The 27,577-nt window shown below is 38.4% G+C and overlaps 2 protein-coding genes across 8 annotated transcripts in view; one reads left to right on the top strand and one right to left on the bottom strand.

Annotated features, from left to right (window-relative positions):
- Positions 1-1,563: 1,563 nt before the first annotated feature.
- LOC123613805 (uncharacterized) lies at positions 1,564-26,692 on the top strand. 7 transcript variants are annotated; one of them, XR_012509773.1, is made up of 5 exons: positions 1,564-2,375; positions 3,080-3,191; positions 25,873-25,945; positions 26,037-26,137; positions 26,555-26,692. XR_012509773.1 is itself a non-coding variant. In XM_074372833.1 (3 exons), exons 1-3 carry the CDS (start codon positions 2,012-2,014, stop codon positions 13,908-13,910), a joined length of 570 nt encoding a protein of 189 aa, XP_074228934.1. In that variant the 5' UTR covers positions 1,564-2,011; the 3' UTR covers positions 13,911-15,925. The 7 variants fall into 7 exon arrangements, 4 of the variants coding, with proteins under 4 accessions (XP_074228934.1, XP_074228932.1, XP_074228935.1 ...); XR_012509771.1 differs by having other exon boundaries at positions 1,573-2,379; XR_012509772.1 differs by lacking the exon at positions 26,037-26,137 and having other exon boundaries at positions 1,573-2,379; positions 26,555-26,690.
- The window catches only part of FOLH1 (folate hydrolase 1), a 49,808-nt gene continuing 28,870 nt past the window's right edge, over positions 6,640-27,577 (bottom strand). Inside the window, exons 10-19 of the mRNA XM_074372830.1 lie at positions 26,542-26,661; positions 24,463-24,545; positions 23,200-23,263; positions 20,697-20,764; positions 18,051-18,142; positions 15,932-16,022; positions 12,885-13,149; positions 12,532-12,613; positions 9,034-9,126; positions 6,640-7,684 (exon numbers count right to left, since the gene is read on the bottom strand). Coding sequence (XP_074228931.1) covers positions 7,495-7,684; positions 9,034-9,126; positions 12,532-12,613; positions 12,885-13,149; positions 15,932-16,022; positions 18,051-18,142; positions 20,697-20,764; positions 23,200-23,263; positions 24,463-24,545; positions 26,542-26,661 — 1,148 coding nt within the window. The 3' untranslated portion in view covers positions 6,640-7,494. The remainder of the gene's footprint in view (positions 7,685-9,033; positions 9,127-12,531; positions 12,614-12,884; positions 13,150-15,931; positions 16,023-18,050; positions 18,143-20,696; positions 20,765-23,199; positions 23,264-24,462; positions 24,546-26,541; positions 26,662-27,577) is intronic.

The raw sequence follows: 27,577 nt of genomic DNA, 5'->3' as shown, positions 1-27,577 counted from the left end.
TCCATTTGAGGTCCCAAACTACCTCCAACATCCTCTTTTGCCTTTAGCTGAAGATGGTACTTATTTGAGAGGTTTGGGCCATTTTGGTGCATTACTCAGTTCTCCTGGGTCTCTCCTATGTATACACGCTATTAAACTTTTCTTGGATTTGTCCTATTAACCTGTCTCATGCCAATTTAATTCTTAGACCAACCAGAAGAACCTAGAAAGGGAGAGGAAAATTTCTTCCTTCCTGGCAATTTTATTCTGCTTTTTGAGAGATATGTCATCAATAGCCCATGGTCCTATGGGTAGCAGATAAAATGTGCCAAGGGTATAGAAATTAATAAATTATATAATCAATTCTCAAAAAGTTTGTGTGTCACACATTTTTGTATATACTGACACATAATATTTGATCTTGTTTTTGGCAAAAAGGAGATCCTTGTTACCCAACTGTTACAGTAGAAACTGGATTAGCTATTGAAATCTTAATACTCTTTAGTTATGGGACATAAAAATAATTCTGGATGCTCTAGGGAATTTGCTCAGGCTGGCTTGTTTTAGCCCACCTTATCAGAGTCATAAACCCCACTGTCCTTCACAGACCCTAAAACTCTTATCTCACCTACAACCAATCAGAGACTTGTGCACAAGTCAATCAGGCACCTTGTGACCCTATCTTATAAAAGACACCAAACTGGCCCTTGGGGCTCACACAGGCACCTCTTGTCTGTGTGGCTCACTGTTGTCTTTGGCAATGTACCTCTAATAAAACTCCTGTCTATTCCCATACATTATCTGGTAAATTCTTTTACCAACCCGAGCATCACCATGTCACTGACCGGCCGCCCCACTGTGTCCCATAACAGAACTGTTCCTTAAACTAGGTTTGAGGAGTGTGATTACTTCATTGGCTATTGGTTCTATTTGAATAACTTCATTCTAGATCTCTGTCTGTGCTGCTGTATGTGTGTGTGCGTTGAGGGGACTTTGTTATGAAAATGGTATCATTTTAAAGATGTTCATCTCTAAAATAGGAAATGCTGGAGGCATCAGTTAAGGAGTAACAAAGGGGCTAGTAGCTAAAAAAGGTGAAGCTACTTAGGGCTTCAACAACATACATGTAGTTTGAAATCAACTAGTTCACTAAAGATATTTGGTTCAAAGTTAACGATCAAGGCTTCTACAAAAGTTCTGAGGGAAAAACCATCAGATATGACCATCAGCAATTACAGTGCAAGGAAAAGAAATTAGATTCTTCTAGCAACTTGTTAGGAGCAAAAAAAAAAAAAAAAAAAAAAAAAAAGTGCCTTAACTGAGATCAACATGACCTCGGACAACGCAGTGAAGTTGAGGTTATAAGCAGAAACATACTGTCCTCTTCATAGTCCACTCAGTAGCTTTTGCTCTGGCTGCAAAATTGCTTTTAGTTGGATAGGAGGAATCCAGTCATGAATTGCTAAAAGATTTCCTCCAGGGTAAAATGGATGGATGCAGGTGGCCTATTTACAAGGACTACCATCTTGTAAACCTTTTAAAGAAAAATTCTGGGAGAAATGAGATAGGAGTGGGAGGGCGGGGAGCATGACATTTGTTAAAAACCTACCATCAGTTATGGTGCAAGGCACTTTCATGGTTAATATTAATTTGAACCTACAACATTCCAGTGAGGTAGGGGAAAAGCCCAGTTACAGAAGAAGAAACTGACAATTACAGAAATTTGGAGGCTTGTTCAGGGAAAGGAAAACGAAAGAACCCAATCCCATCAGTTCGGATGTTGTACCTGGTTAAGCAGCACGTGAAGCAGCCAGGACCAGAAATGCTCCCCAAGTGTGACCAGTTAGAAATTAGCCAGAATCTGGCAGGAAGGTAATCAACACGGAAGGAAAAGCAGTAGTTAAATGCATTTGCTGCCAAAATTGAGCAGTTCCTGGAAAGAGGCTGGTAAGCAGAGTTTTTCAGGGAACACTTCGGGACATGTTCAGCTGCTCCTTCCCACCCCAGGCCGACTTTGTCCAAGAGCAACAGAATGGACGTTGCCGGCCAACAGGAAGATTGTCTCCTCCCCTTGCAGGGCTTCCTCTCTCCCCTCCAAACCCCCCGGGGCTCACAGGGGCCAGGAGTTTGGGGCCGATTTCCACTCGCTTCTGGACGGAGCTGGAGGGCAGGGGCGGGGCTTTGCGCCCGGTCGGCGGCGGCCGAGGTGGGCGGCGACCTGGGCGTCCCCCGCGTCCCCGGGCGCGCGCTTTCCGCTCGCCCGCGCTCCCGAGCCTCGCACCGGCGGCCGGCGTCTCCCGCTCAGCCCCGCCGAAGCCATGGCCAAGTCCAGGGGTCGTCCGCACCTGTGGATGTGCTTGGCTGCAGCGCTGGCCTCTTTCCTGGGCGGATTTCTGGTGGGTAAGTGTACCGACCCGACCCCGGGGCCGGGGCCGGCGCCGCCGCCCGCAGCCGCCCCTCCGCGGAGGAGCCGGGAGCCGGGGCTGCGGGGCTCGGCTGCGCGCGGGGCGCCCTGGCCGGCCGAGCGCCCGGCCCGGCGAGCTCCGCCGCTTCAGCCTTCCTAGTAGAGGGTGGCCGAAGTTCAAGTGTGTTAAATGCGCACCGCCTGCACGATACTGTTAAGGGCGGCTGCAAGGGCAGTTTAGAGTTGCCACTATCCGCAGGGGTGAAAAAGGTGATTTCACTTCCAAGCATCGTTAAGGAGGCAAAACTTGTAGCGAATATGGGCAGCGCTGCAAAAAGCTGCCCTTCCGTAATCATTTATCACGTAAATGTTTGTGGAAGGCTCCCTGTGTGTGAGGCGCTGCGCTCTGACCCAGACCCCGGGGGGGAACAGGAAAGCCAGAGGCCCGTGTGATGCGTGACACGTGGGGAAGCGAAAAGATACCCCTCCTCCAGACTCCTTTAACCGGCTCAGAATTAGCAGCAGAATTGGAAGGTTTTCTGCATCTATGTGACTTTTTTTTGTTATTGTTGTCAAGCTCACCATGATGTATTTCTCGGATAAGGGCAAATTTTTCCCCTTGGCTTCTAGTTTTATAAAGTCAAAAGCAGTTATGTGTGTCTGTAGTGTGCATACGTGTTTGTATTCTCCCTCCAGGCTGGCTTAGTAAGCCTCTCAAAGAAACAGCCACTTCAGTGAGCCCTCACCAAAATGTAAGGGGCGAACTGCTGTCTGAGATGAAAGCTGAAAATATTAAATCATTTCTTCGGTAAGTTTGTCTTGTATATTTGATCTTAAAAATAAAGTGTTTAGAATGTTGCAGGGTGAGAATTGTATGAAAACTGAGTATTTATTCAGGTGGGTAATTTCTTTGTGTGAAAATTTTTGATACTTGTTAATTTATGGTAGTTTAAGATGTCCCTTTATACCATTCTTAGGATGAAATCTATTTGAATGTTGCAGGAGTCTTTCTTCACTAATTTTATCTGCATAAAAAGTATCTGGTTGCTTTATTAAGAGATGTTTCAACTTCACGTAACTTTGGACTGCGAATGAATGTTATTCTTTCTTCTCCGTGCTTAATCAGCCCATTGGGTTTAATCAGCAATTTTATTTGAAAGTCATATTCTGTCAGGAAGACTAAGATGGTTGTAAACTCTGATTTGGAGGAAAGGAAATTGAAGCTTCAGATTCTGTCTGCCACAAATTAAACCTTTATCCCGTGTCGCAAATATAAGTAACACAAATAGGACAAAAAGAAAGCAGATCAGTGGAAACCCACCAGTCTCTTAATAGGAGAAAGTGACATTCAGGGGAGTGACTATGAACTCCTTAAGGGCAGTTACCGTGACATTTATTTCTATATTCAGACTCTTTCAAAAGCGTATCATAAGAACAAAACAACAGTTTTTATTGAAGCATAGCTTACATAAGATAAACTGCATCCATATAAAGCCTACAATTTGGGAGTATTGAGTGATGTGAAATAAATTCAGCAGACCACCTCCTCCATCAAGACACAGAAGATTTGCAGCATGCCCTTTGCCGTTAATTCCGCCCTTCTGTCCTGGCTCTAGGCAATCACTGATCAGTCTCACGTTACTATGAACTCTTTCACATTTTCTAGAATTTTATGTGAATAGAATCATACAGTACGTGCTCCTTTGTGTCTTCTTTCACTCAGCAGTGGTCTTGGGGTCTTTTGTGGATCAGAAGTTTTTAATTTTAATGAGGTCTAATTTATCAGTCTGTGCTTTAAAGAACGTTTTAAAGAACTCTTTTAAGAACTCTTTTTAAAGAACTCTGTGACGAGTCCTAGATCCTTTTTCTCCTCTTTTTTCATCCCCACATTTTATAGTTTACGTTTTACATTACAGTGTATGATTCTTTATAGAGCTAATTTTTGCATAAGGTGTCATGTTTGGCTGAGGGTCATTCTTCTACCTGTGGACGTCCAGCCGCTCTCGCCCTGTTTGTTGAAAGGCTGTCCTTCTTCCATTTAATTGCTTCTGCTCCTGTGTCAATAATCAGTTGGGCATATTTGTGGGAGTCTGTTTCTGGGCTCACTGATGCTCTACTGATCTTTGTGCCTTCTCTCTGCAGCACCACACTGTCTTGATTATTGAAGCTACGTGGTAAGCCGTAACAAGCCAAACATCGACTGATTCCTCCCACTGTGTTCTTTTAAACAATTGTTTTAGCTATTCTATATCATTTGCCTTTTAATATAAAATATATAATAAATATGTATATGTCTGGAAAAATTCTTGCTGGGACTTTGATAATAATTGCATTAATCTTATAGAGCAGTTTAGGAGTGCTTGGCATTTTTACTATGTCTAGTCTTTCAATCCATGAACATGGTAAGTCTCTCCAATTATTTAGGTCTTCCTTTATTAACATTTTGCAATTTTCAGGATGCAGATCCTATACACGTATTGTTATATTTATATCAAACTATGTCATTTTCTTTGCAGCAAATGTAAATCATATTGTGTTTAATTTCAGTTTTCACATGTTTGTTGTTAGTATATAGAAACACTGTTGATTTTGCATCATCTGGCCTGCCTAAACTCATGTCCTAGTTCTAGGAGTTTTTGTAGATTCATTAGGATTTATTTTCTGTGTAAGAAATCAGGCCATCTTCAAATAGGGACAATTTTATCTCTCTGTTTCCAAACTGTATGCCATATTTATATATATTGCTTTATATATATATATAGCTTTATATTTATATATATATATAAATTTGTCCCTATTGTGCTGGTTGTAATTCCAATACTGTGTTGAATAAAAATGATGAGAGCAGACATTCTTTCCCTGTTTCTAATCTTAGTGAGAAGCATTCAGAGTTTCACCATTAACTGTGATGCTATCTGCAAATTTTTTTGTAGATATTCTTTATCAAGTTAAGGAAATGAGCCTCTATTGCAGGATTGCTAAGAGGGTTTTATTTTAATCATGAATGGGTATTAATATTGTGTCCAGCGGGAAAAAATGAAAAACATGAGAGAGCTGTGAGTTCAGTTTTATTTGGGGCTTACTGATGACTGTAGCCCAGGAGATGGCCTCAGATAGCTCTGTGGAGCTGCTCTGAAGAGGGGGTGGGGGGAGGTCAGTACACATGGGGTTTTGGTGAAGGGGGTACGTACAATCAAGCACACATCTCGGTAGACAGTTACTGCGAGTCACGGGATGGTTGCTGCTGGTCACGAGGAGCAGATTTTCTCCATTAATGATTTTAGTGCTTCTCTAGGTATGAGGCGATGCAAGAAATTGGGTTCATAAAATTAATACTGAAAATATTCATGAAATATTTACATTCATTTTTCTATACTAAGTGTTTGATGTCCAGAATTCATTTCATACTTAACAGCACGGGTCAATTCAGACTAGTCACATTTCAAGTGCTTAATAGCTAGATGTGGCTGCCCTCCCTGTTAGACAACATGGGACTAGACAGATGGCCCACTGCATGAGAGACACCTTGTTTTCAAATCCTTGAACAGACAGTAATTACAAGAAGTCCTAGGAAGAGAGGGTGGATTGGAACCTCCTATCTCCAAATTCCACACCCATGGATGAGGATTATAAATGGTCTCAAGATGATAGTTTTTGAGGAAAAGTTGTCAGCATCAGCCAGGCTGGTTGCTTTCTAACACAGGGCTCACTGGCAGCCATACTTGGCATCCTAATGTTCACCAGTGAAGGTCTTTTATTTTTTGGATAATAGACTCAATTTTATTCTTCAGCCTTTTTGTAGAATTTCCAAAGACTACACTTTACTTGATATATTTTACTAAACTCTTAAAAGCAGATTAGGTTTTCACAGGCGTAAGCGCAAGTTCAAACCGTTTTGATTGGATTTATCCAATGGCCTGATCTATTTAAGGAAACATCTGCGTATTCCTGCAGTCCTCCATCTAAGGGACAATGACTGCGCCTCACATCTGCCATTCTTCTCTCTTTAAACTTCTCTTTACCTTTTACTAGACAGTAGCTCATTGCTCCAATGCTATCATAATTAGCCATTCTTTATGTTAATGTTCCCCTTTTATGTTTCTGCGTGGTTTCTCTGTCTTGACTGGATGCTGACTGATAAACGTTATATCCATGCAAGTGAATGCTCTGTGTCAGTGAAATTTAATGACCTAAAGCCACAGTAATACACGGATGAAATGTCAAAAGTGAGTGAAAAATCAGGTCCTAGAAAAATATACATGGCATGATTTTATTTATAAATATTCTAAAAATACTCAAAGCCAGAAACATGTAAGGGATACAGCAGTGTGTGGTGAAATTACAAATAACAGCAAAGATTAATGCAAAACTCAAGACAGTGAGTGTCTCTGGAAGGCAAGGAGGGTGCGTGGTCAGCAGTACATGGGGGATCCAGAGATCTGCGATGTGCCTCTTCTTAACCTGGTTATTGGGGGAGCTTTACAAATGCCCATTTCTTTATTATTTTCACTGTACATATATGTTATGTATGCCCTTTGGTATAAACAACATATTTGCTAATTTTAAAAAAAGTAATTATAGTATAGAGGGACTATATTTACCTCCACTGGGTTACACCAGAGCTGCCCGTCTAGTGAGCTAAGATACTGGTCTCCTCAGCCGGGGGAGACGGGCCGGCTAAGGCCTCTGGCTTGGAGCAGCTCTGTGTATTTTCTCATGTGTTCTTTAATGGATGCTTTCTACGTGTGCACTGACAAGAGTAGGTTTGGAAATGCTGAATTACACCTGATTCTCTGACAATGCCACACAAGTGTATTACAATTTTAGCCTGTTAGTTTCAACACTTGGCTCAACTTCAGAATAACTTTCTATAATTATAGAGTAAAAATCACCTATCTTTCTTATTTGATTCTATAGAGAGAAGAAAAAATACCTATCTGTGTATATGTATATATATATATATATATATATATATATATATATATATATATATATGTATATATATATATATATGTACACAAGTTTATTTTCCAGCTTATCAATACATACATCATGATTCTTCCTGCCTGATGCGTCGCACCAGCTCAGTGTGTGTTCTCTGAAGGTCCCTCTTAGGCTACTTCTCGCAGAGTCCCTGCTGCAGCCTGCACTGTGAAGGCTGCAATGGAAATCTGTCTCTTCACCTCTCCCCAGGCCTTGGAAGGGTCCACGCTGCTTTCGATATCAAACAGAGCGTCATAGATCCCTGGGAACGACTCCCCGGCGTACTTGTTGAGGCTGCTTGGAGCATAGATGATGTGCCTGTTGGCAGAAGTAGTTTGCTGTCTATTAGTTGCTCGAATGATATGTACAAGAGAAAACACAGGGACACTCAGCAATTCCTGGATTACATAATTCTAACTTTATGATTTGAAAAAGCCACTTGTCAACTAAACTTCCAAGTTTAATCTCCAAAGACTAGTCTGTGAAATATGTACCAATTAATTATATGCTGACTTTAAACAGATGACTTAAAAGTGGTTCAGAGCCATAAAAATAAAGACAGTGACAGTAAGGACCTCTATCACCTACTATGAGTCATGCTTTCCACCAAATTATTTATTGACAATTTTTCTAGTCCTTGAAAAATAAACTCTACAAAGTTGATATTAGCATTTCAAAGAGGAGGAAATTGAGGTCTAGGAGATGAAGAGATCAGTCTCAAGGCACATGGCAAATACGTGCTGGCTTGGAAAAACCACTCTACCCTCTGAGATGTAGCACAAGTGTGATTTATAAAGTCCTGTTTGTGACCAGCCAACCTACTATTGTGGGTTTTATTTTCGTCTTTAAAAGAGAAGTCACGTTAGAATGCCTAGCACGAGCATGAAGAATCACTACAGACAGCTTTGTAATGTCCGACATGACCCAGGAGGTGAGGTTTTACTGAAGGAGCTACAACCGCGCAGGCGTCAGCCCTGGAAGGGAGGGACAGGTTCCACAGCAGAGCGGTCGGGAAGGAAAGGGGCGTGGTCGTGCTGCCCCTGACAGATCTTTCCCGCTGTTTGGATGATGCCCTTACTCCCAATTCCAATCATTTGAGAGAATTCCTGTATAGAAAGATGGGGTCGCACCCAGGTAATCCATGCTCTGATTCATCCTGCGTACTTAGTAAGATCAACCTGGAGACAGTTGCGTTTATTTGAAATAAGTACAGTTGTCAAAAATTAGGAAAAAATAAATGTCCACATTAGGAGGTAGAGTAAATAAATACATATTTATTATGTCTTATGTCATATATTTATGACATAAATACAGATATACTTAAAACAAAATAAGGGGCTAAAATCATGTATACCAAAGAATAAACATGATTTTATATATGACTAATTGAATGGGGGAAATGTTTATTTTCTACTTCTGACTTCCTGGATCTTCTAACTGTTCTACAGTGAACATACATTTTTTTATAAACAGAAACAAAAAAGATAATAAAAATAAAGATCTGTAGCAATCGTATTGCATTACATAAATAAATATTTATCACTTATGACACATATTTTGGAATTTTCTATTTGCTTGCAAAAATCAACTGTATTTTTTTCCTCAGTGCAAAAAATAAGAAAAAAATGGTATTGTATTAGACTACAGAGTCATATTTTTATCCTTACCTATAGAAAGGCCTGTCTGGTAATCCTAAAGGATCAATAAATGCTCGTTCCAGAAACATCAGTTGATCATTCATAATTCTTAATAATATCGGGCTAGAAATGGAAAGGAGGACAGTTGTAGCTGCATGAAAATACATGTAATACCCAGCAAACTAAAAATCTCAAACAGAAGTAAACACAGCTAAAATATATTTTAAATTCCTGTAACATGCAAATTAAGAACAGTAGCATGCATATTTACATTTTCAAAATCCTATAAAATGCTATTCTGCTGAGGCTTATAAAACCACCGAAACAGTTCAATGTGCCAATGGGAAAAAAATTGTAGTAATTTTTATTTATATTGAAGTAATTAATTGATAAACCTTGATACTTAAATATTGGCAGGACTTTTTTCATGTTAGGTATCCTAATAATCTGTTCACAGAAGTCATTTCAATATTGAAATGGGATAGTTTATTAATGTTCTGTAGTGTGCCTGAAAAAGTATACGTATTTACCAAATGACAGCTAATAGTATTCTTATTGTTATTATTATAAAGATACACCCATTGTGAGCACAAGAGGTGGGGCTTAATCCATCTTTTCAACAGCATTTGAATGCCTGCTGTGTATCAAACACTTCCTGCTTGCAGAGGTCACATTCCAGAGGGCAGGGAAGAGTGTTACTGTAACAAGAATGACTCAATATAACTGAAGATTTACCAGCAAGTCTAGAGTAGTGCAACGATGTTATTAAATTCAATGGATTAATCTGTCATAATTTCATTAACCAATGAGAAATAATTGTTACAATAAGGAATCATGGGGAGGGAGAGAGAGGAAAGGAAGGAAGAAAGGAAGAAAGAAGGAGAAAAGAAAAGAAAGAGGAGGGAAAGAAGAAAAAAAAGAAAGAAAGGTGGGCAGGGAGGCAGGTTTGTAGATGGATGGATTGCAGGGTATGTGGCTGGACGAATGGATAGGTAGGTAAAAAGAGATAGGTAGGTGGATGGGGAGGGAGGGAGAGAGAAAAAACAATCATTACAATAAGGAATCATAAATTACTTTATATAAAATTTTAATTATCTCTTAGTTTTGTGATGTTTTAGCTTTTATAATAACAGCTACTATTTACTGATTTATCTATGTGCCAATTACTACTCTGAATGTTTATACAATTTATACAAACACTATTTTTTTACCTTCAGAGAAATCCTCCAAGATAGAGATGGTAATAGCCCCATTCCATAGATGAGATACATAAAAACCTGACCAGGTTCACAACCAGAATGTCCTAGAGGGAAATGGGAGCTCAGTACTATCCCTTCACCATGCTGATGAAAGGAAGACAGAATAAAGGCACCACAATTTGGATTTGAGCTATTTTCAACACTCATTTATTTAGCATCAAAACTCTGGTGTGATAGGATAAAGGTAAACTAGGTATAGACTTTACCTGTGAACAGTTCACAAACTAACAAAGGAGGCAACTGCAAGAACCATAATTTCAATACGACAATCTAAGTTTCTGAACCAAATTTATAAAGCATTGTTACAAACACACAAATTCATGTGAATACACACAGCCTGCTTGGATATTCCTTGTGCAGAGCAGAGTTCAATCTGAAATATCCCTGGGAGATAAATGCCCAGAGCACCAGCCTTAGGTAAAAGGGATCTTTTCCCTTCAGAAGCATGCTGGCCTCCTGGAGAGACTGGAAGAGGCTAGGTCTTGAGGTTAAATGCTATGTGTGCATGAAGGTACCAAGGAGTCAATACTCTGTATCCTTTTACGATGAATTAAGGGATTAACTCAAGAAAAGCAGGATTCAAAGAAGTGTCTCTTCCTACATGCACCACAGTGCTCAGAGCAGCACTATTTACAGAAACCAAGATGTGGAAGTAACCTAAATGCCCATCTACGGATGGCTGGATAAAGATGTTGTGTGTGTGTATGTGTGTGTATGTATACACACACACACACACATATACATAGACACACAGTGGAATACTAGGCAGCCATAAAAAAGAATAAAATAATGCCATTTGCAGCAACATGGATGGACTTGGAGATTATCATACTAAGTGAAGAAGGTCAGACAGAGAAAGACAGATATCATATGAGATCACTTATATGTGGACTCTAAAAAAAGAGACAAATGAACTTATTTACAAAACAGAAACAGACTCACAGACATAGAAAACAAACTTACGGTTACCAAGGGGGGACAGGGGATGGTAGAGGGATAAATTGGGGGTTCAGGATTTGCAGATACTAACTACTATATATAAAGTAGATAAACAGCCAGGTCCTGCTATATAGCACAGGGAACTATATTTAATACCTTATAATAGCCTATAATGAAAAAGAATATGAAACTGGATCACTATGCTGTACACCAGAAATTAACACAACACTGTAAGTTGACTATACTTCAGTTTAAAAAAAGACCACAAAAAAAAAAAAAAAAAAAAAAAAAAAAGAAGTGTCTCTTCCTCAGATTTCAAAGTTTTGGTTGAGAATTTCGACATCCACTTTAATTGACTTTAGCCACCATTTACTATTATTACGTGCAGTCGCTTGTGCTCCAGGTGTTTCAGGATTTATAATACAGACACACAAACTGTACCTTCCTATCATTTAGAGATGGTAAGACAAATACAGAAATACTCAAGGAAGAGAAAGCCAAGGGTCCTAGATTATCATACCAAGCCATCAGATAGTTTGTCACGGAGAAGAAACATCATTTTTTTTTAGTGATAGAAAATCAGCTTCATAGAATATATGGTGTTTGGGATCTCTTAAAACGTATGTATCTTTTTTTTTTCTAACCCTTTGATTTCAATATATCCTTTATTACAAATACATCCTTACATATCACTAGTCTAATCTTTGGTCTGTCTGTTCTTGTCTTTCTATGTATTTTTGCATCAGTCCCCAAAGATTTGATGTTTGTATCATCATAGTAAATTTAATATGTAGTGGATAGTCACTCAAAATTCTACTTTTAAAAAAATTGTGTCTAATATTCTCTATTTTCCTCCCATCTTAAAATTTTGCTCAAATTATGTTTTACTTTTGAGATTTTTACCAGAATTAATCCTAAATGCTTCACTTTGGAAAAAAAGGTAGTGACTTTATTTGCTATTCTGGATACAGAGAATTTTTCCAGGTGGAAGTGGAAATTAGGAACTCTTTGTGGGGTAATGACATTAAGAAGAGAGAGGAAGAAGGTGTGTTTTGGTATAGGAGAGGTTGGTTGAAGGATGATGTATAGATGCTGAAAGAACAAGAGATAAAACTGGAAAAAGATGGGGACATACAGTGCAGGACCTTCGATGCTATAGTGGAAAGTATCTCTTGAGAGATACGGCATCCATCCTTGTACAGGAAGTTAGAGTGGACAGAAAGCAAGCAGAAAAAAATTTTCCAAAGAGATTTCAGCAACAAAGATGTCAACTAGTGTTTCTCTTTCATCGTATCTATTACATGTATAACTTTATCTATATAGAACATACTTGTTTTTGTCCAAGTCTTGGAGTCTCTCACTGAAGTTAGAAGCAACTTCTGTAAAATTCTTCACTGCAGAAAACAGTGCATCTGCAACAGAAATCAGCACTTAATGGCATCGTTCTGTAGCTTCAGCAAAGGGAGCACCATAGGAAGGTGTCCTCTTCTGTATTTAACAAGGTATTTATACTTTGTGTACTGCAAGACAGGCGTCACTGAAATGGAAGGTACATCTGTATGCATAAAATATTTGATCATATAGAGCAGCGATAGATAATAAATGGATCTAAGGTAAGTCATTACCTTTTAGAGATCAATAGAAACATAGATTGTGAATTTTGAAAGAGGAAGGGTAGCATACCAAATGACACACTGTATGTTTTCATTTCTTGTGGATGTTTCATTGAAATATTGTAGATTGTATCAGCGTAGTTTCTTAAAACAACAGCGTAGTCTCGACAGTCAAAGGGGAGCACTATGGAATTGGCTAGTTCGAACACGATTCCTCCTCGAACCTGGGCCACAGCAAGGTGATTCTTAAAAGTTGGATCGTAGAACTTTTCCACTAATTCATATGTTTCATAGATACTGTGATACAGTGGATAGCTGCTGAAATTGGTGGTTTCCTACAAAAAACGCACGAAAAAAATCTCTCTTGTAAGATAACATAATAAAATGCACGGTATCATATTTACTCTTAATATTATTAAGACTGTTTTTGTCAGTAATAAATAAAGAATTTAAGTACTTCAATAAGCCACTTACTAAAGTATTAATATTAAAATACTAAAACCCATCCCAGGTTTTTACTAGTTTAAAAAAAAGTGTATGTCTAGAACATAAATGATATTATAAAAATTATCTTGGAAAAACCTAACATTCTTGCCTTTAAGAAAACAGGAGATGTAGAAATGTTTCTGAAGTAAAGACAAGATAAATTTGCATTTGAGTGAAACAAATTTAAGAAGACAGAGGGTTGTCAGAAGCAAGTAAGCAAGCACGATACAGTATTATATAGGGCAATGCTGCAAACTGCTTAGTGAATAAATTCCATGAACGAGCAGTTCTCGGACGAGCAGTGCGGGGACAAACGAGGCCTCTGAGCAGGGGAGGGGTTCAGGAGTGGGTCCAGAATCTCCCTGAGGGGAGGGAAATAATGCTCAGACAGGTATAAGAACATACCTAAAAGGCAAGAGGCAAGGACTTCTCAAACTATGAATTGTTGATTTATGCCTTTTATCCATTTTTTCAGATCCTTAGCTATCTATTTATTTCCTTTTTAACTGATTGTAGCCTCCCAACTGTGGGAACAAAGGAACGAGCCTTGGGCTGGAATGGTAAACAAGTCATAAAAGGCTGCAGACTCAGAGGTGAGAAGGCTGGTTAGCCAGTGACAGGTAAGATCCCCAGAGCGGGGCAACCTAAGACAGGCAGAGCCGCCTGAGTCCAGGAAGACTGTTGTTAAGCAGCTGTTTCTCATACGTTCTGCCCTGATAAGCTGTAAGGCTTGCTGGTGCCAAGATGAACATGATTTACCGAAACATCAAGGGTCTTATGACCTTGAGCCAGACACTGTCTGTTAACCATTTCCCTTGTCATTCTTCTTTGCTACATAAGACTATGTAACTTAATAAAGCTTCAGAGTAGCCATCAGCTCTCTCTGCATACGGTGTGTATGTGTACATTGATATTGTGACACCAACACTGATATAATGGAACACTTTATATAGTGGTGTGTTGAGAGTAGGACTCTGGAATTAGCCTGCCAGAGTTTGAATCCAGGCCTCAGGACTTATTACCAAATAATTTTGGGTGGTTATTAAACCTTTCTTTGCTGTGGTTTTCTCCTAAGTAAAATGTACATAATCTTAACATCTACCCCATCACCAACCCCATCTAACCCTGCCTAACGTCCTACCCCCATGGTAAGAGATTAAAGATTTCCTGTCTGGCCAAAATAACTAGCCCAAGAAAAAGACCTGTAGGTTCTCAGTGTCGGTTGCCTCCCAACGAAGCAACTAGACCAGGCATTCTCAGTCTGTCTCTTGTGAAACTTCCCAGTCAACAAGCACCGTCCCTGCATACAGGGCTTCAATCAGTCTTTTATGGTTTCTCTCCCAAAGACAGACTGCCAAAGGTGGCCAGGCATTTGAATAAAGCCTTTAATTTGAAAGATACAGATCAAACACACAAACTAAAGTAAAATCAACTCAGAGTAAGAAGGTACTGCAGGAAATGGAGGAAACTTAATAAAAAAGAACGCATGAATGGCAGCCTTGAGAAAAATATCCCAGAAAGTAGAAAAAGACAGAGATAGGAACAAAAGAGAGCAGACTATTACAACAGAAATTAATCCCTAGATGCTAAACAAATGGCTAAGTTTGTGAAAGGGGAAAGAGGGAATAATCAAAGAAAAAGCCACTTCCTCCAATTACAGTGCACAGATTTCCAGAGCAAAGGGTTCACTTTGTGTCCAGCCCAGCATATTAAAAAATGGCATAACTAATACAACAATGTGTACGCCAAGAACAACACAGTCATAAAGAGAAGATACTAAGATCTTCCTTAAAAAAAAAAAAAGAGACAAGAGATCAGGGGCTGAAAGACAAAAAGAAAATAAAGCAATGAGTTCAAAATTCTGAGGGTACAGGATTTTCAACCAAAATTTTGCTCTCAGCCAAACAATTGAAGAATTGTGTGTAGTACAGATAATTTTGCAGACTTGCAAGGTCTGTAGCTTTCATTCACCCGTTTCAAGAAGTTCCTAAAGGATGTGCTCCAAAATGAGTAGAGAGATCGTAACAAAAAGGAAGACACAAAATCCAGGAAATAGAAAATCCAAAATACAAGAGAAATAAAAATACTCTCAGATTTTTAGTGAAAGAAAATTTCACAGGCAAGAGTTGTGCCAAAGGCACAGAGAATAACCAGAGAAACTGGAGGAGCAGAAGAGCCCTGACGGGGAAAATGAAATCTCCCAGGGCACCTGACATATTTGAATATTCTAAGAGTTTGAGGTGAGTTAATTGCATATGCATGAGGGAAGGAAAAGTCTGCTAATCAACGAGTGTAGCACAGCTCTATACTGAGAAAATGCCACGAGGGACAGTATTCGAGAGTTGGGACAAGAAGTGGTATAAGAGAACCGAATGCCTATTTTCCCTAAGAAGTAAATGCATAATACTGAAAACTGAAAAGGAAAGCAAAGCAGCACAGGCATACTTGTTCATAAACATGCAGATAGAAGTCAGAAGAAACCCACTACACATTGAAAGAATTTTAATCTCTGAACACAATCAGGGGTGGAACAATTATGATGTGTTAAGTCACTTTTTTTTTGATTCAGAATTATTTGTTTGTCTAAAATATATTCGTAAATAATCTTGAAGACCTTATGGACAGACTTACCCAGTTTTTAGTGTACCGTGCTCTGCCTGAGGCAATTCCCAGTCTTTGGAAGAACACTTCAAAATCATTACCAGATCCTAATTTGCTAATCCTTTTAGGGGTAAAATACAGGATTATTTGAGTTAAGTTCTTCACTGAGTGCAGATCAAAGGTTAACTTAACTAAACTCCATTCTTAATACTAAAAATACAATTTTTAGATATATCACCTTAGACAAGCAGAAAAAAAAAAAAGAGAGAGGAAAGTCAATTCTGATCACAAATATTTACTTCCATAAGACTATTATGGATAGGAGTAACCACTGTCCTTCTGGGTTCCTGGACCCAGTTCCAACCTGGGGGAATGCAGGGGTTTCCCACATCAACTAGAAGCAAAGCTTTGGACACCAGCTGGGGTCTACAATTCAGTCCGATTCTGACACTGTCTACCCAGAGACAGCATCAGATTCCACTGAGCTTCAGGGCTCAATCCCAGGAGACTGTCCCCTCTGTCCTTTGGGGGGTTTATGGAGGCTTCATTCTATTGTCATGATTGATTAGATCATTGGCCGCTGATGACTGAATCAACTGTAAGGCTCTCTCCGCCTCAGAGGTGGAGGGCAGGGCTGAGAGTTGGAGTCCTCTAGTCACTTGGTTGGTTCTCCTGGCAAGGAGCCCCCGCCTTAGGTGGGGTCCAAGTCACCTCACTAATGTAATAAAAGACATCTTTGTCCCTCTCGTCACTTAGGAAATTCCAAGGGTTTTAGGAGCTCTGTAAGAGAATTCAGAGGACCAGATACACACTTCTTCTTATGAATCACAGTATCACAATTGCACATCACTTTTTTTAAAAAAGATTTTTTTTCATTTTTAAATTTTATTTTTTATTGAACTGTAGTTGATTTACAGTGTTAGTTTCAGGTATACAGCAAAGTGATTCAGTTACACATATATAAATATTTGTTAACTGTATGATGTTCAGAAAAAAAATTTATAAATTGACCAGAAGACAGATCTAGAGCCACACATATATACTACTTATTCAAAAGAGAAACATAGTTTGATGGCTTACAGATTTAACCTCAAAGAACATAATAATATTTTCTAAGCAGATAGGGTAGAGGTTCCCTGGAGAAAAAGAAAGAACCAGGCCTGGCTTTCTTGACATAAGAGAAGCCATTTTTATCATTTACACACCACTGTATATAAAATATATAAACAACAAGAACCTACTGTACAGCACAGGGAGCTATATTCAGTATCTTGTAATAACCTATAATAGAAAAGAATCTGAAAAAGAACATATATATGTATAACTGAATCACTGTGCTGTATACCTAAAACTAACACAATATTGTAAATCAACTACACTTCAATTAAAAAAAATAATAAAAACATTTTAAATTTAAAAATTAAAAAATTTTTAAAAATGGAAAAAGAGAAGTCATTTTTGGCCTGTGTCATTTTGTGATAAATGCTCGGCTTTGAACAGGTCTCGGTAATTAATGATCTAAGGGGACAAGAGAATTTAGGAACAAATGACTGTCATCAGGCAAGAGAAGTAACAACAGCAAAGATAGTAACGCAGTTGTAAGGACTCCCCATTCTGTTACAAGGGTAAGGATGAGCCCAAGCCCATTCTTGAGCTGTTTTGCAGAATTCAAACCCCCTGGACTGCTCAACCACCAGACCAATGGGAACCTAAGGAAAGTTGATGTTGACCTTTCCTGACTTCAATCAACTAACGCTTAAGACTCTGTCAAACTTTGCCCCAATTTTATTATGAATTTTTCGCTCAAGCCCCTCATGAACATGCACGTACCCTTAGCTCAAAACTTCCCCGGTTTTGCTGTTCTGGGAGACACTGGTTTGGGAACGATCCCCAGTGCTCTCCTTACTTGCTGGTAATAAATCCTTCTTTCTCCCCTTCTTGGGCTTGGCTGTGTCTTCTGGCTCAACACCCACCAAGAGGCTAACCTAGTTTTCTGGTAACAACTTTATTTGTCAACCTAAGCAGTGCTTTTTCTTTATCAGAGGTTAGAAAACTTTTAATTCAATTTCTATTATTTATTGAAAGAAAATACCCTGTTATTTTCAACATGATCCCATACTGACTTTAGCAGGAAGTTTTGATTGTCTACCTGGGCCAGCCGCTGAATTCAGGAGAAGGGTCTTTTTCGTTCCAGCTCTCAAAGAGAGATTTGCCTTCAAAGCCTTCATCAGGACTCTGGAGCTGCACAAGTTGAAGGGGGGGGAAAAAGGGGAGAAAGAGAGAGAGAATACTTATAAATCAGACATTTTAAAACCTAAATATCTATTAATCAGGGAATCAGTAGCTAAATTATATTCAGCAAAATAAGGAATGCAATTCATACATTAGCAGTCAGTAAGAATGACAACAATGGGGGATATAGCTCAGTGGTAGAGCATGTGCTTAGCGGGCACAAGGTCCTGGGTTCAATCTCCAGTACCTCCGTTAGAAAAATAAAATAAAATAAGATTTATATATAAAAAAAGAATTTTAAGAATGAGTTGCTGACAATATGGGAAAATGCTCATGTTATTATGTATAATGCAACTATTATTTAAAAAATACATGGAGTGTAAGGAAAAAGAAACCTACATCAAATTATTACCAAGCCATTGTGTTCACATGAATGGTTGTAAGATTTTGTTTTTGGTCTTTTTTTTTTTTTTTTTTAATCTTTCTGAATTAAGGGATGCTAGTCTCAAAAGTATATTCCTCCTCCTCTTACAAAATAAAAAAAAAGAAAACAAACAAGCTGGTTAAGGAAGGTATTTTTTAAAAATATTGCTTTGTGCCAAGAAGGGTGTCAAAGTCATTAAATAATACATACCAAAACAAATGCACTAATATTTTATTTAATTAGTTGAGTATTTATTGTAATTGTGTTAAACCATGGGGCTTTCAATACAATTACAGGTTTTACAGATGAGAAAACTAAGGGAATAAAATATGACTACTATTGAATTCTAGATTCAGAGCATTAGATGTTATGCTAAAATATTTAGCACACTAACCTATAATTAATATTTCATGATTATTCACAGCTAATTGAACAATATGTGATATAAAACTTTATTTTATATTTAATTAAAGTCTTATGTTCTATTTTTTAACAAATTCAAAAAACATTTATAAACTACCTATGCTGTTGAAGGCTTTTTGCAGATACCAGTGATACAAAGTTTAACAAGACGCATTACCCACCGTCTATTAGTGGGAACTGTAAGTAAAAACATGGAATTCAGTGTGCCAGGTTCTCTAAATACTGTGCAAAGGTTAATGGGAACACAAATACATTTATATAAGCATGAGGAGAGAGTCAGAATTTATGTTAACATCTTAACTTGTAAAATATCAATACAAAACAATAAAATAATTTCACTCAAACAATACATTTACACAAAACTTTGACACAGGAGACAGTACCACCCCATTTATTTTGAGAAATACAAATTTAGAATAATGCAGAAATATATTACTAAATTCTCAGTTTATCACCAAAATTTGAAATGCTACCAATCACCTTCCCCAAATAAATAAAACAGAATTTTAAAAAATCCAAAATTGTCAAGCAGCACAATTTCAAACCTGACCTAGAGAGTAGTGGTTTTGCATTTGGTCTGTCTTAGGGAGACACCAATCCACCTGCTCAACAAATGTAACTGTCAGGCTTCGTCAGCATTGACCTTAAATTACAGAAATGGTGGGAATTCTCTGAAACACAACGTTTCAGATATTTAATTCTGTATACATTTCATGGGAATTGATAAAACTGCAGGTACCCAATGGCGCTCTTCAGTCATACCATGAGTAGACTATTGCCAAATTAAAACGTTCTATACCTACTGGAGAAGTTAATACGTTAAATTCCATGCCTGGGAATCCAAAGCTTAATGATATGTTTAGGTTTTATTTAAAATCCCTATCTGAGGGCAATAACTGTTTTTCTCGGTAATTATATTTCCATTGGTATTTCTATTAAGTTGGTGAATCTGGACAGGAAAGTCCAGTTCAAATCAGGTAATCAGTATAACAGTACAAATCTGCCATGAAAACTCACTCGGACGAACTTTAGGACCAGAGGATTTTGGGGGCAGGAGAACTGAAGCGCTGCCTGGAGGTCCTGAAGAAATTCAGGTACCGCCTCTCTGCCAGGTTCAGTATCTTGTGCTGCTGTCAGAACTACGGTAACTTCAGCTGATGGCCAGGCCCCGTGGAGCTCAGCCGACTGAGCCCGTGGTGGGCAATCAGGAAGGGGGGAAATGGCCTTAGCCTCTGTCCCAGACTGATTCACGCCTGGAGTCAGCCCTTGGGGTCCTTCTACAGCCTCTTTCTCAATCGGTTGGAAACGTCAATTCTTCCTGAGTCCTGAATTAACTGGTATCATTCTATTTAAAGAGTGAAGCCAGTTTTAAAATTAAGGAGTTAAACTGCAGGACCAAGTTACTGGTTCAGCTACCAAACAAGCTGTGTGACTTTAGTGGCTAAATGCTTTTTCTTTTTTGAGCTGTTTATTCATTTTCAAATGGAGATGGTAGATATAACACTTCCCATAGGCTGCCTCAGATTAGCGTGGGGAGAGCCGGGGCAGCGGGCGTGAACTGTTCATTGGATGTAACGTTCTATGGAGTGGGTATTTGCCATATGAAAAAAAAGACAAGTCATAAAATAGCACGGGCGTTTAACATAGCAAAGCCACTTCAAGAACACATCATCTGTAGAACTTAGATTCTCTAAAATTCAAGGTATTGATTTTTACCTCCTTTGTTAGATTGTACACCAAGCTGTACATAAGTGGGGTGCAATCAACTCTCAGAGTGTAGTTTCCTGAAAGACAAGGAGAAGATAGGTTGTCTTCTATTTCATTCCTTTATTTTATTCTTCCACTCAAAGACCCTTCCTAAGTCCTTAGCCAGGATGATCCCTTTAAAACCTAAGTCTGATCAAAACTCTGCAACTCATCACTCATTGAAAGCCATCCTCCTCCCAGACCCCCAGGAAAAGAACCTTGAATTTATTTCTGTGGCAACGTCCCCCAACTAAAGACTATGTTCCTTCAAAAAATTTAATTAAAAGAATGTCATCTTGAGTTTCCATTAAACTTTATGACCCATGACCTTATGCTGTAGGTTTGCATTTATAATCAAGACTAACATGCCAAAAGGGGGGGGGAGCCTCAGTAAGCTTAATTCAAAGTGAATGAAAATTATATTTGAAAGAAAGAGTAAAGGAGCTATTCGCTGAAACCAGGGAAAAATAACACTCTGGGAAAATGTAATAGAGTAACTGCTTTTTTTATGGTTCTATTTATTTTTACAAATAATTGATGTAACTACGTAATGTAGACAATGCTACAAAAATGTTAGAATACCAACTATGAATATTGATCTCGTTAAGGTGTGTCATTTGCTTTTGATTCTTAAAATGATGGGGATATAATGCAGCATTTTAAATCAGGGGATGATGTGATCAGAAAAATCCAATGACTTTAAAAAAACATACATGAAAAATCAAGTCTAAAAAAAAAAAAGCTAGCAATAGAGAGAACATTATTCTACTTTTGAAGAATATATGTTTGGAATACTTATTCTATGTGGCAAAGGCATTTCATCTTCATCCGTGTGTTTAAATAAGGATAATAATGACCCAAGCTAACATTTTGGAACACTTACTCTGTGCAGGGCACAAGTCTGGGAGTTTTGTGAATATTACCTACTTTTGCGCGTCCATGAGCCTCTGAGATATGTGCTCTTACTAACTCTGTTGAAAGGTCAGAAAACTGAGACACAGAAAGTAACAGCCTGAGGTCACACCACTAGTGGGTAGCAGGGCCAAGAATAAGAGGACGCCCTTAGCCACTAACTAAGGAAAGTTAGGAGGAAAAGGTAACTGAAATGCACGACCTAACTTAGGGGACAAAGCAGTTCAGCCACGTGCACAAAGGAGAAAATATAAATAACAATGTACCTCCATCAATGGCCCGATTATTGTTGACAGGGCAGATTTACTAATCAAGAAAATATTCTATTTAAGCCTACCCTTCATTCATTTGTTGCACCCATGCAAACAATATTTGAGACATTAAGAATCCAGGAGGGAAGATGTATGATCCTGCCTGTTCTAGGCTGAAGTATATAGTCTAGAAAGGGAGGCAGTTTGTAAAACAAATAATTTCTTAATAATGGCAGAGATGAGTGCTACAAAGATATGGCTTCCAAGAAAAAATTACATTTCAGGGAGGACTTGTAAAGGTAAGAATTAGGGGGAGGGTATAGCTCAAATGGTAGAGTGCATGCTTAGCATGCATGAGGTTCTGGGTCCAATCCTCAGTACCTCCACTGAAAAAGTAAATAAATGAAGCTAACTACCTCTCCCTGCAAAAATAATATATATATATATAAAGAATTAAACAGAGTGGGTTAAACAGCAATCTGAATACAGAGAATAGCAGTTGCAATGGCTGGGAAGTTGCACGTGTTCAAGGAACAGAAAGATGTGTAGGGCTGCAGGGCAGTGACAATGGACTGTGAGTTTCTTGGACATCAACATGCGATTGTCCCTAAGTTCAAATCTCTTGTTTATCAAAGCAAATCCATTCTAAAAGGCCTGACTCCGATGTCTTCTGCATTTCTCAAGCTTTTCCTAAAGTTTCTGTCATTCTCTCCTCTGAAATCCAAGACAAGTCTGCTTATAGTCTGAGTACCTGCATATATTAAAATCCTAGACTGATTTATTTTATCATCTATAGTCAGCTGTAAACTCTTGAGTCCTAGACTGTTCTTTCCTAACCTCTGATTCGTCTGAAATCCTGGGAAGTACATTGCATAGAGAGGTGCTTCATAAACAGTCTTTAAAGAAAAAAAAATTTTAAGAAGAAATATTCTTGGTGAAAGATGAAATCTTGGAATTCAGCATTTTTTTTTTCAAACTTTGTACGCATGATATTATGATGACACAGGGGTTAAATTTAAATCGTACCTTTTTGCTACCCTGTTCTAAAATCATAGAAATCTTCAGTACCATAACTGACTTATCCATTTAATAGGTATTCACTGAATTCCTACCATGGACAAGGTTATCTGCCAGATGAAACAAATCAAAGAATTTTTCCTAAATTAGCAGCCCAGGGCTCACCACTGCTGTAAGCACAACAAACCGACAGCAGCTTCCCTCACCACATGTTAATGGACCTGCATTTCTTGTTAGGGAACAATTTATGAAAGAAACTGCTCATCTTTTCCTATGTGACCAAGGATATTCACCTTCTATAGAAGAATCAGCATTAATATAGGCCACACCACGCTCTTGAAGGAGTCTGGAATTCTCCTGCAATAAAAACAAACAAAAAAACATATAGCCATAACCCCCCTCTGAAAAAACGCACACCTACATTTACTGTATAGAGATTTCTGAATTATGTTGGCTCAAGTTCACCACAAATTTGACACATAAGATTTTTAGGGTCTGCTTGAAAAAAATGTCAGTTTGTAAGAAATAATGAGCAAAACATTTTTAAGGCTAAAATGATGAAGATGAGACTGTCTACATTCTTAATATGATAAGTGGAAAAGGAGCTGATTTCTTAATCACACTGACTCCTTCAATAAGGTCTCCTATATTATGGCACCACCTACTGGTCAGAATTGACCACTGCAGTTTAAAAAACTGAGTGTAAGTAGGCTTTTTTTTTTTTTTTGATAAACGTGGATTCTGAATCTCTAAAACATGCAATTTTCTAAGCGTCCTGACTATAAGAAATAAAGTGGAAAACATGCAGTTCTATGTGATGAAAATAATATTAAAAGGACAAATCAAGCTCTCAAAATATGTATGCTCTTCTTGACGCCAGCATAAATCTTTGTCTACAGGAGCACTACATCCCACTGACCCCTTCAAAGAAAGTTGAAGTTTATAGGGCTTCTCATAATTCCTGGAGGATGACAGAAGCCAAGTAAACATTTACAGAATGACTGAAAGTTAATGGAATAAATGTTAATTTTGCACTTTACAGGTCATGCTTCTATTTCACAAAACCAACAATGCATGCAGGTAAAATTACTTTCCAAAGGGCCTGGTAAATATTCTGTGGTGGGGCTTTCCTCCTCACTTTTAGCATGATTTAATTTACAGTAGGTCATTATGCTATGAGGAAGACAGTGCAAACTCAAGGGGTATTTAAATGTGATCAGTTTTAGGAGCTAATTTGCAAAAAACAGAAACATGACATCTTACATGATGTTCAGTTTCTAGTGAACTGAGTGACTATCACACTTCCAGAAAACGAAGATTAAAATATATTGACAATTGACATTAAGTGGTTTTAAAAGTTCAAACAAAATTTAGTTCTCAAGGGACAAGAACTTTTATTACTGAGTTTTGAACGAGAATATGTGCCTATAGACTTTCTGGGGAAAAGTTGGAATATTTTCTCACCGGATTGACTTGTTATTCTTACATCCTTGGGAATTAAATCCTAACTGCTTTGTTATCATGAAAATGTATCTTGGAGCAAATTATTAACTAACCTCTGCCCACTCAGTGGAACCAAGAAGACCAAATTCTTCCGCATCCCAGCTTGCAAACAACATTGTCCTTCTAGGCCTCCATCCTGAAATATGCACATACATATAAATGCAGGGGAAATGCGTACTATAGCCAATACAGCGCCACACCCAACAGAAAAAGACCAGCAACAGATCCCTTGGTTGTTTAGGAAGAGCGAATCATGATGACAACCTTTACTTACGTAATTTCCTTTTGATAGATTTTTAAAGCTGATCTGTCAATACAAAATAGCACATTTGTCTTGAAAAAGGGGAAAAGGCAGACATGGTAAAAATCCAGTGAGGTCACAAAATGTTCTAATAGGTTTGTAATGATCGACTACGCATGGGAAGCCATCTGCGGTCTGCAGGTGCCGAGACTGCTAGATGTGGTCTGTGCTCTGAGAGCTGAAATAACTGAGAGAGAACCCTTTACAACTTCCACGTGTGCTGGCCTCCCAGGAACAACTGCTCAGTGTCAGCTGGTTGTGTGATTTCACTCCACCCTCTGCCGGAATTAATCAACAGACGCTCCAATCCCAACACCAGGGTCGGCTGCTGCTGTGAACCACATCATTCAGGGCAGTCACGTGGACTGCAGTTATAAACACTGACCTTGGAGTTAAAGAGAGACCTCATTTCAAGCCCTGCTTCTCACTTACTAGCAGTCCAACCGAAGGAATGTTATTCAGACTTACTGAGCTTCTGTTTCTAAATCTGTACACCAGGAAGAGCAGAGTAAAGATCAAGTTCCAGCCCGATTGTTGGGCGGATTAAATGAAGTAATACGTACAAATCCAGCACTGAACAAGTGCTCCAAAAAGTGTAAGTTGTCATTATTTTAGTATTTCCTTTGTGCTTATTAAGAATGTATATCCCTGGGGCTGTTGAATCCAGTACCCCATTTTTGTCAAGTGTGTTAAGAGTATTGTTCAAATTTCTTATTAATTTTTATTCCTCACCATTGCATTCTTTTGACAAACTCTGTCATTGTTGGAGTGATGCTTTATATTTGCCACAGGAAATCTTCTTGAAAAATCATGAAACTCTGACTCTTCCACACACCAGCTGTAAGTCCTTGGATGAATGACTTGATTCTGTAAACCTTGGTTAACTTATTTATAAAATGAGAGCAGAAATAACTAGGTGACTATCTCCCTGGTGGTTATGAGTTCAAAACAGATAACACGTATGATAACACTGTTTCACTGAGAAAGTGAGTACCTTGCAAACTTAACATTTTTACCATCATCTTTATTGCTTAAAAAAATAGCCCCCAGACACCTTGTTCGCAGGGTCAGTAAACTAAATGGGTGTTCTGCTCTCGGTGTGTAATGATTATTTTAAACAGCAACCGTTTGAACTAAATTTTATTTTTGTTTTCATATGAAGATTCTAAAATGACTGGAAGTTAACGGCGCTAACAGCATAATCCTAAATTCTGGGAGAGAAACCAAGGCTGGGGGTGAGTAAACAAGTGCAGACATCAAACTTTCGACAGAATCCTATTAAGCAAGAAGACCAGCATTTTTCTGAGTCATCTTCTATCTCCTCAGTCACTTAGTGTCCTTGACCTGAGGCATGAGGCTGGAAGAGCCCAAGAAACTTCTGCTCACATTTCACAGACCAGGATGCTTTGGCTTCTGACCTAATTCTGGTGTGTACTCTCTAGGGAAAAAACCCATCTCCATCGTCTTAGTTGCCAAGAGAAACCCCTAACAGTGTAATTCCTTTATTTCAGATTATAATTTCATATATAAATACAAATAATGTAAATATTATATATATAAGTGAAAAAATGAATAAACAATATAATTAACCAACATGATACAGTCACCATATTATTGACTTGAGTAACGTAGTCATTATATTATTGAAAGCGAACTTTTGCTACTGAGTTCTACAAAGTACTCCATGCAGCTAAGATGATGTACTTTGTATCATGTAGCCTCAGTTGGCCCTTCACACAAACCCACAAGGCAGTATTTGTCCACTCACTTTGCTGAGGACCCAAATGAGATGCAGAAAAAAATTGGTGTTTTTACTCTCTGTTTACATTACCTTCTTTTTTCAGCTTTCCAAAACTCCTGACGATTTCATGAACAACAGCTGCCCCGCTCTGAGGGTCAATGCCACCAAACACCCACGAGTCACGGTGACCTCCAAGGATGACATATCTGTCTGGAGAGCACCATCGCAAAATGACTTACCCTTCCGGGTCAAGAACAGAGCAAACTGCAAATGAGTCAACAGCACTACACACCGAGCACTCACGCCTCGAGATAGCAAGTTTCCTGAAAACTTACGTAAATACGTCACTTTGTTCTGACGTATGAAGAAAATACGAATGTGATAAGCGAATGCATACTTCAGTGAATTACAGTAATTATAAATATATAAGTCGTGATAAGTGAGTATAAAATTATCCTTATCCACCTAGTTATATAATTCTCTATTACTCCTCTGACCTGTTTGCGCTTTGTTGCCAGTATTTTCAGAGTAAGAGAACACAGTAGCCACATAACAAGTTCTCCACTTTCTCCTCCTTTTGCTCAGTTTTTAAAGTACAGCTCAGAGCCTCCCCCTCTGTTTCCTGTAGGGAGAGAGACCTGCCCCCCTACCCAGCTTTCAGGGCAATCTCTTCCTATCTGATAAACCATTTACTGCACTTCAACGTAGGGGGCTTCTTGTCCCTGGTCTGTGTCTTTTTAAAAATCCCTCCATCCCCAATGCCTGGCACAGAACTGGCACAAAATAGGTACTTGGTGAGATTCAACACATAGCCAGTTGTATTTAGATTAGTGCTCATTAGAAGTATATCAATATTCTTGATCCCTGAAAGAAAGTACTGGCTGCTTGCAAGAAAGACATGGAATTTAATTCTATCCATTTAGGTAAGAAATACATCACCGTATAGTTCCTAATGAACCGACACATAATGAAGTAAGATTATTTTTAGAATGTATTTATCAGCAGGTCATCTGAAACCATATAGAAATTGGGTCAATATATTTCACCAATTTCAGTGTAAAATAAAACTAAAGGATTCATTAACTTTAGGTTACCTAAACTCTTTAAGAGTGTTATTTATCGTTAT

Source organism: Camelus bactrianus, chromosome 10 (genome assembly GCF_048773025.1).
Source record: "Camelus bactrianus isolate YW-2024 breed Bactrian camel chromosome 10, ASM4877302v1, whole genome shotgun sequence".
NCBI lineage: Eukaryota > Metazoa > Chordata > Mammalia > Artiodactyla > Camelidae > Camelus > Camelus bactrianus.
This window is presented reverse-complemented; position numbering and strand designations above follow the sequence as displayed.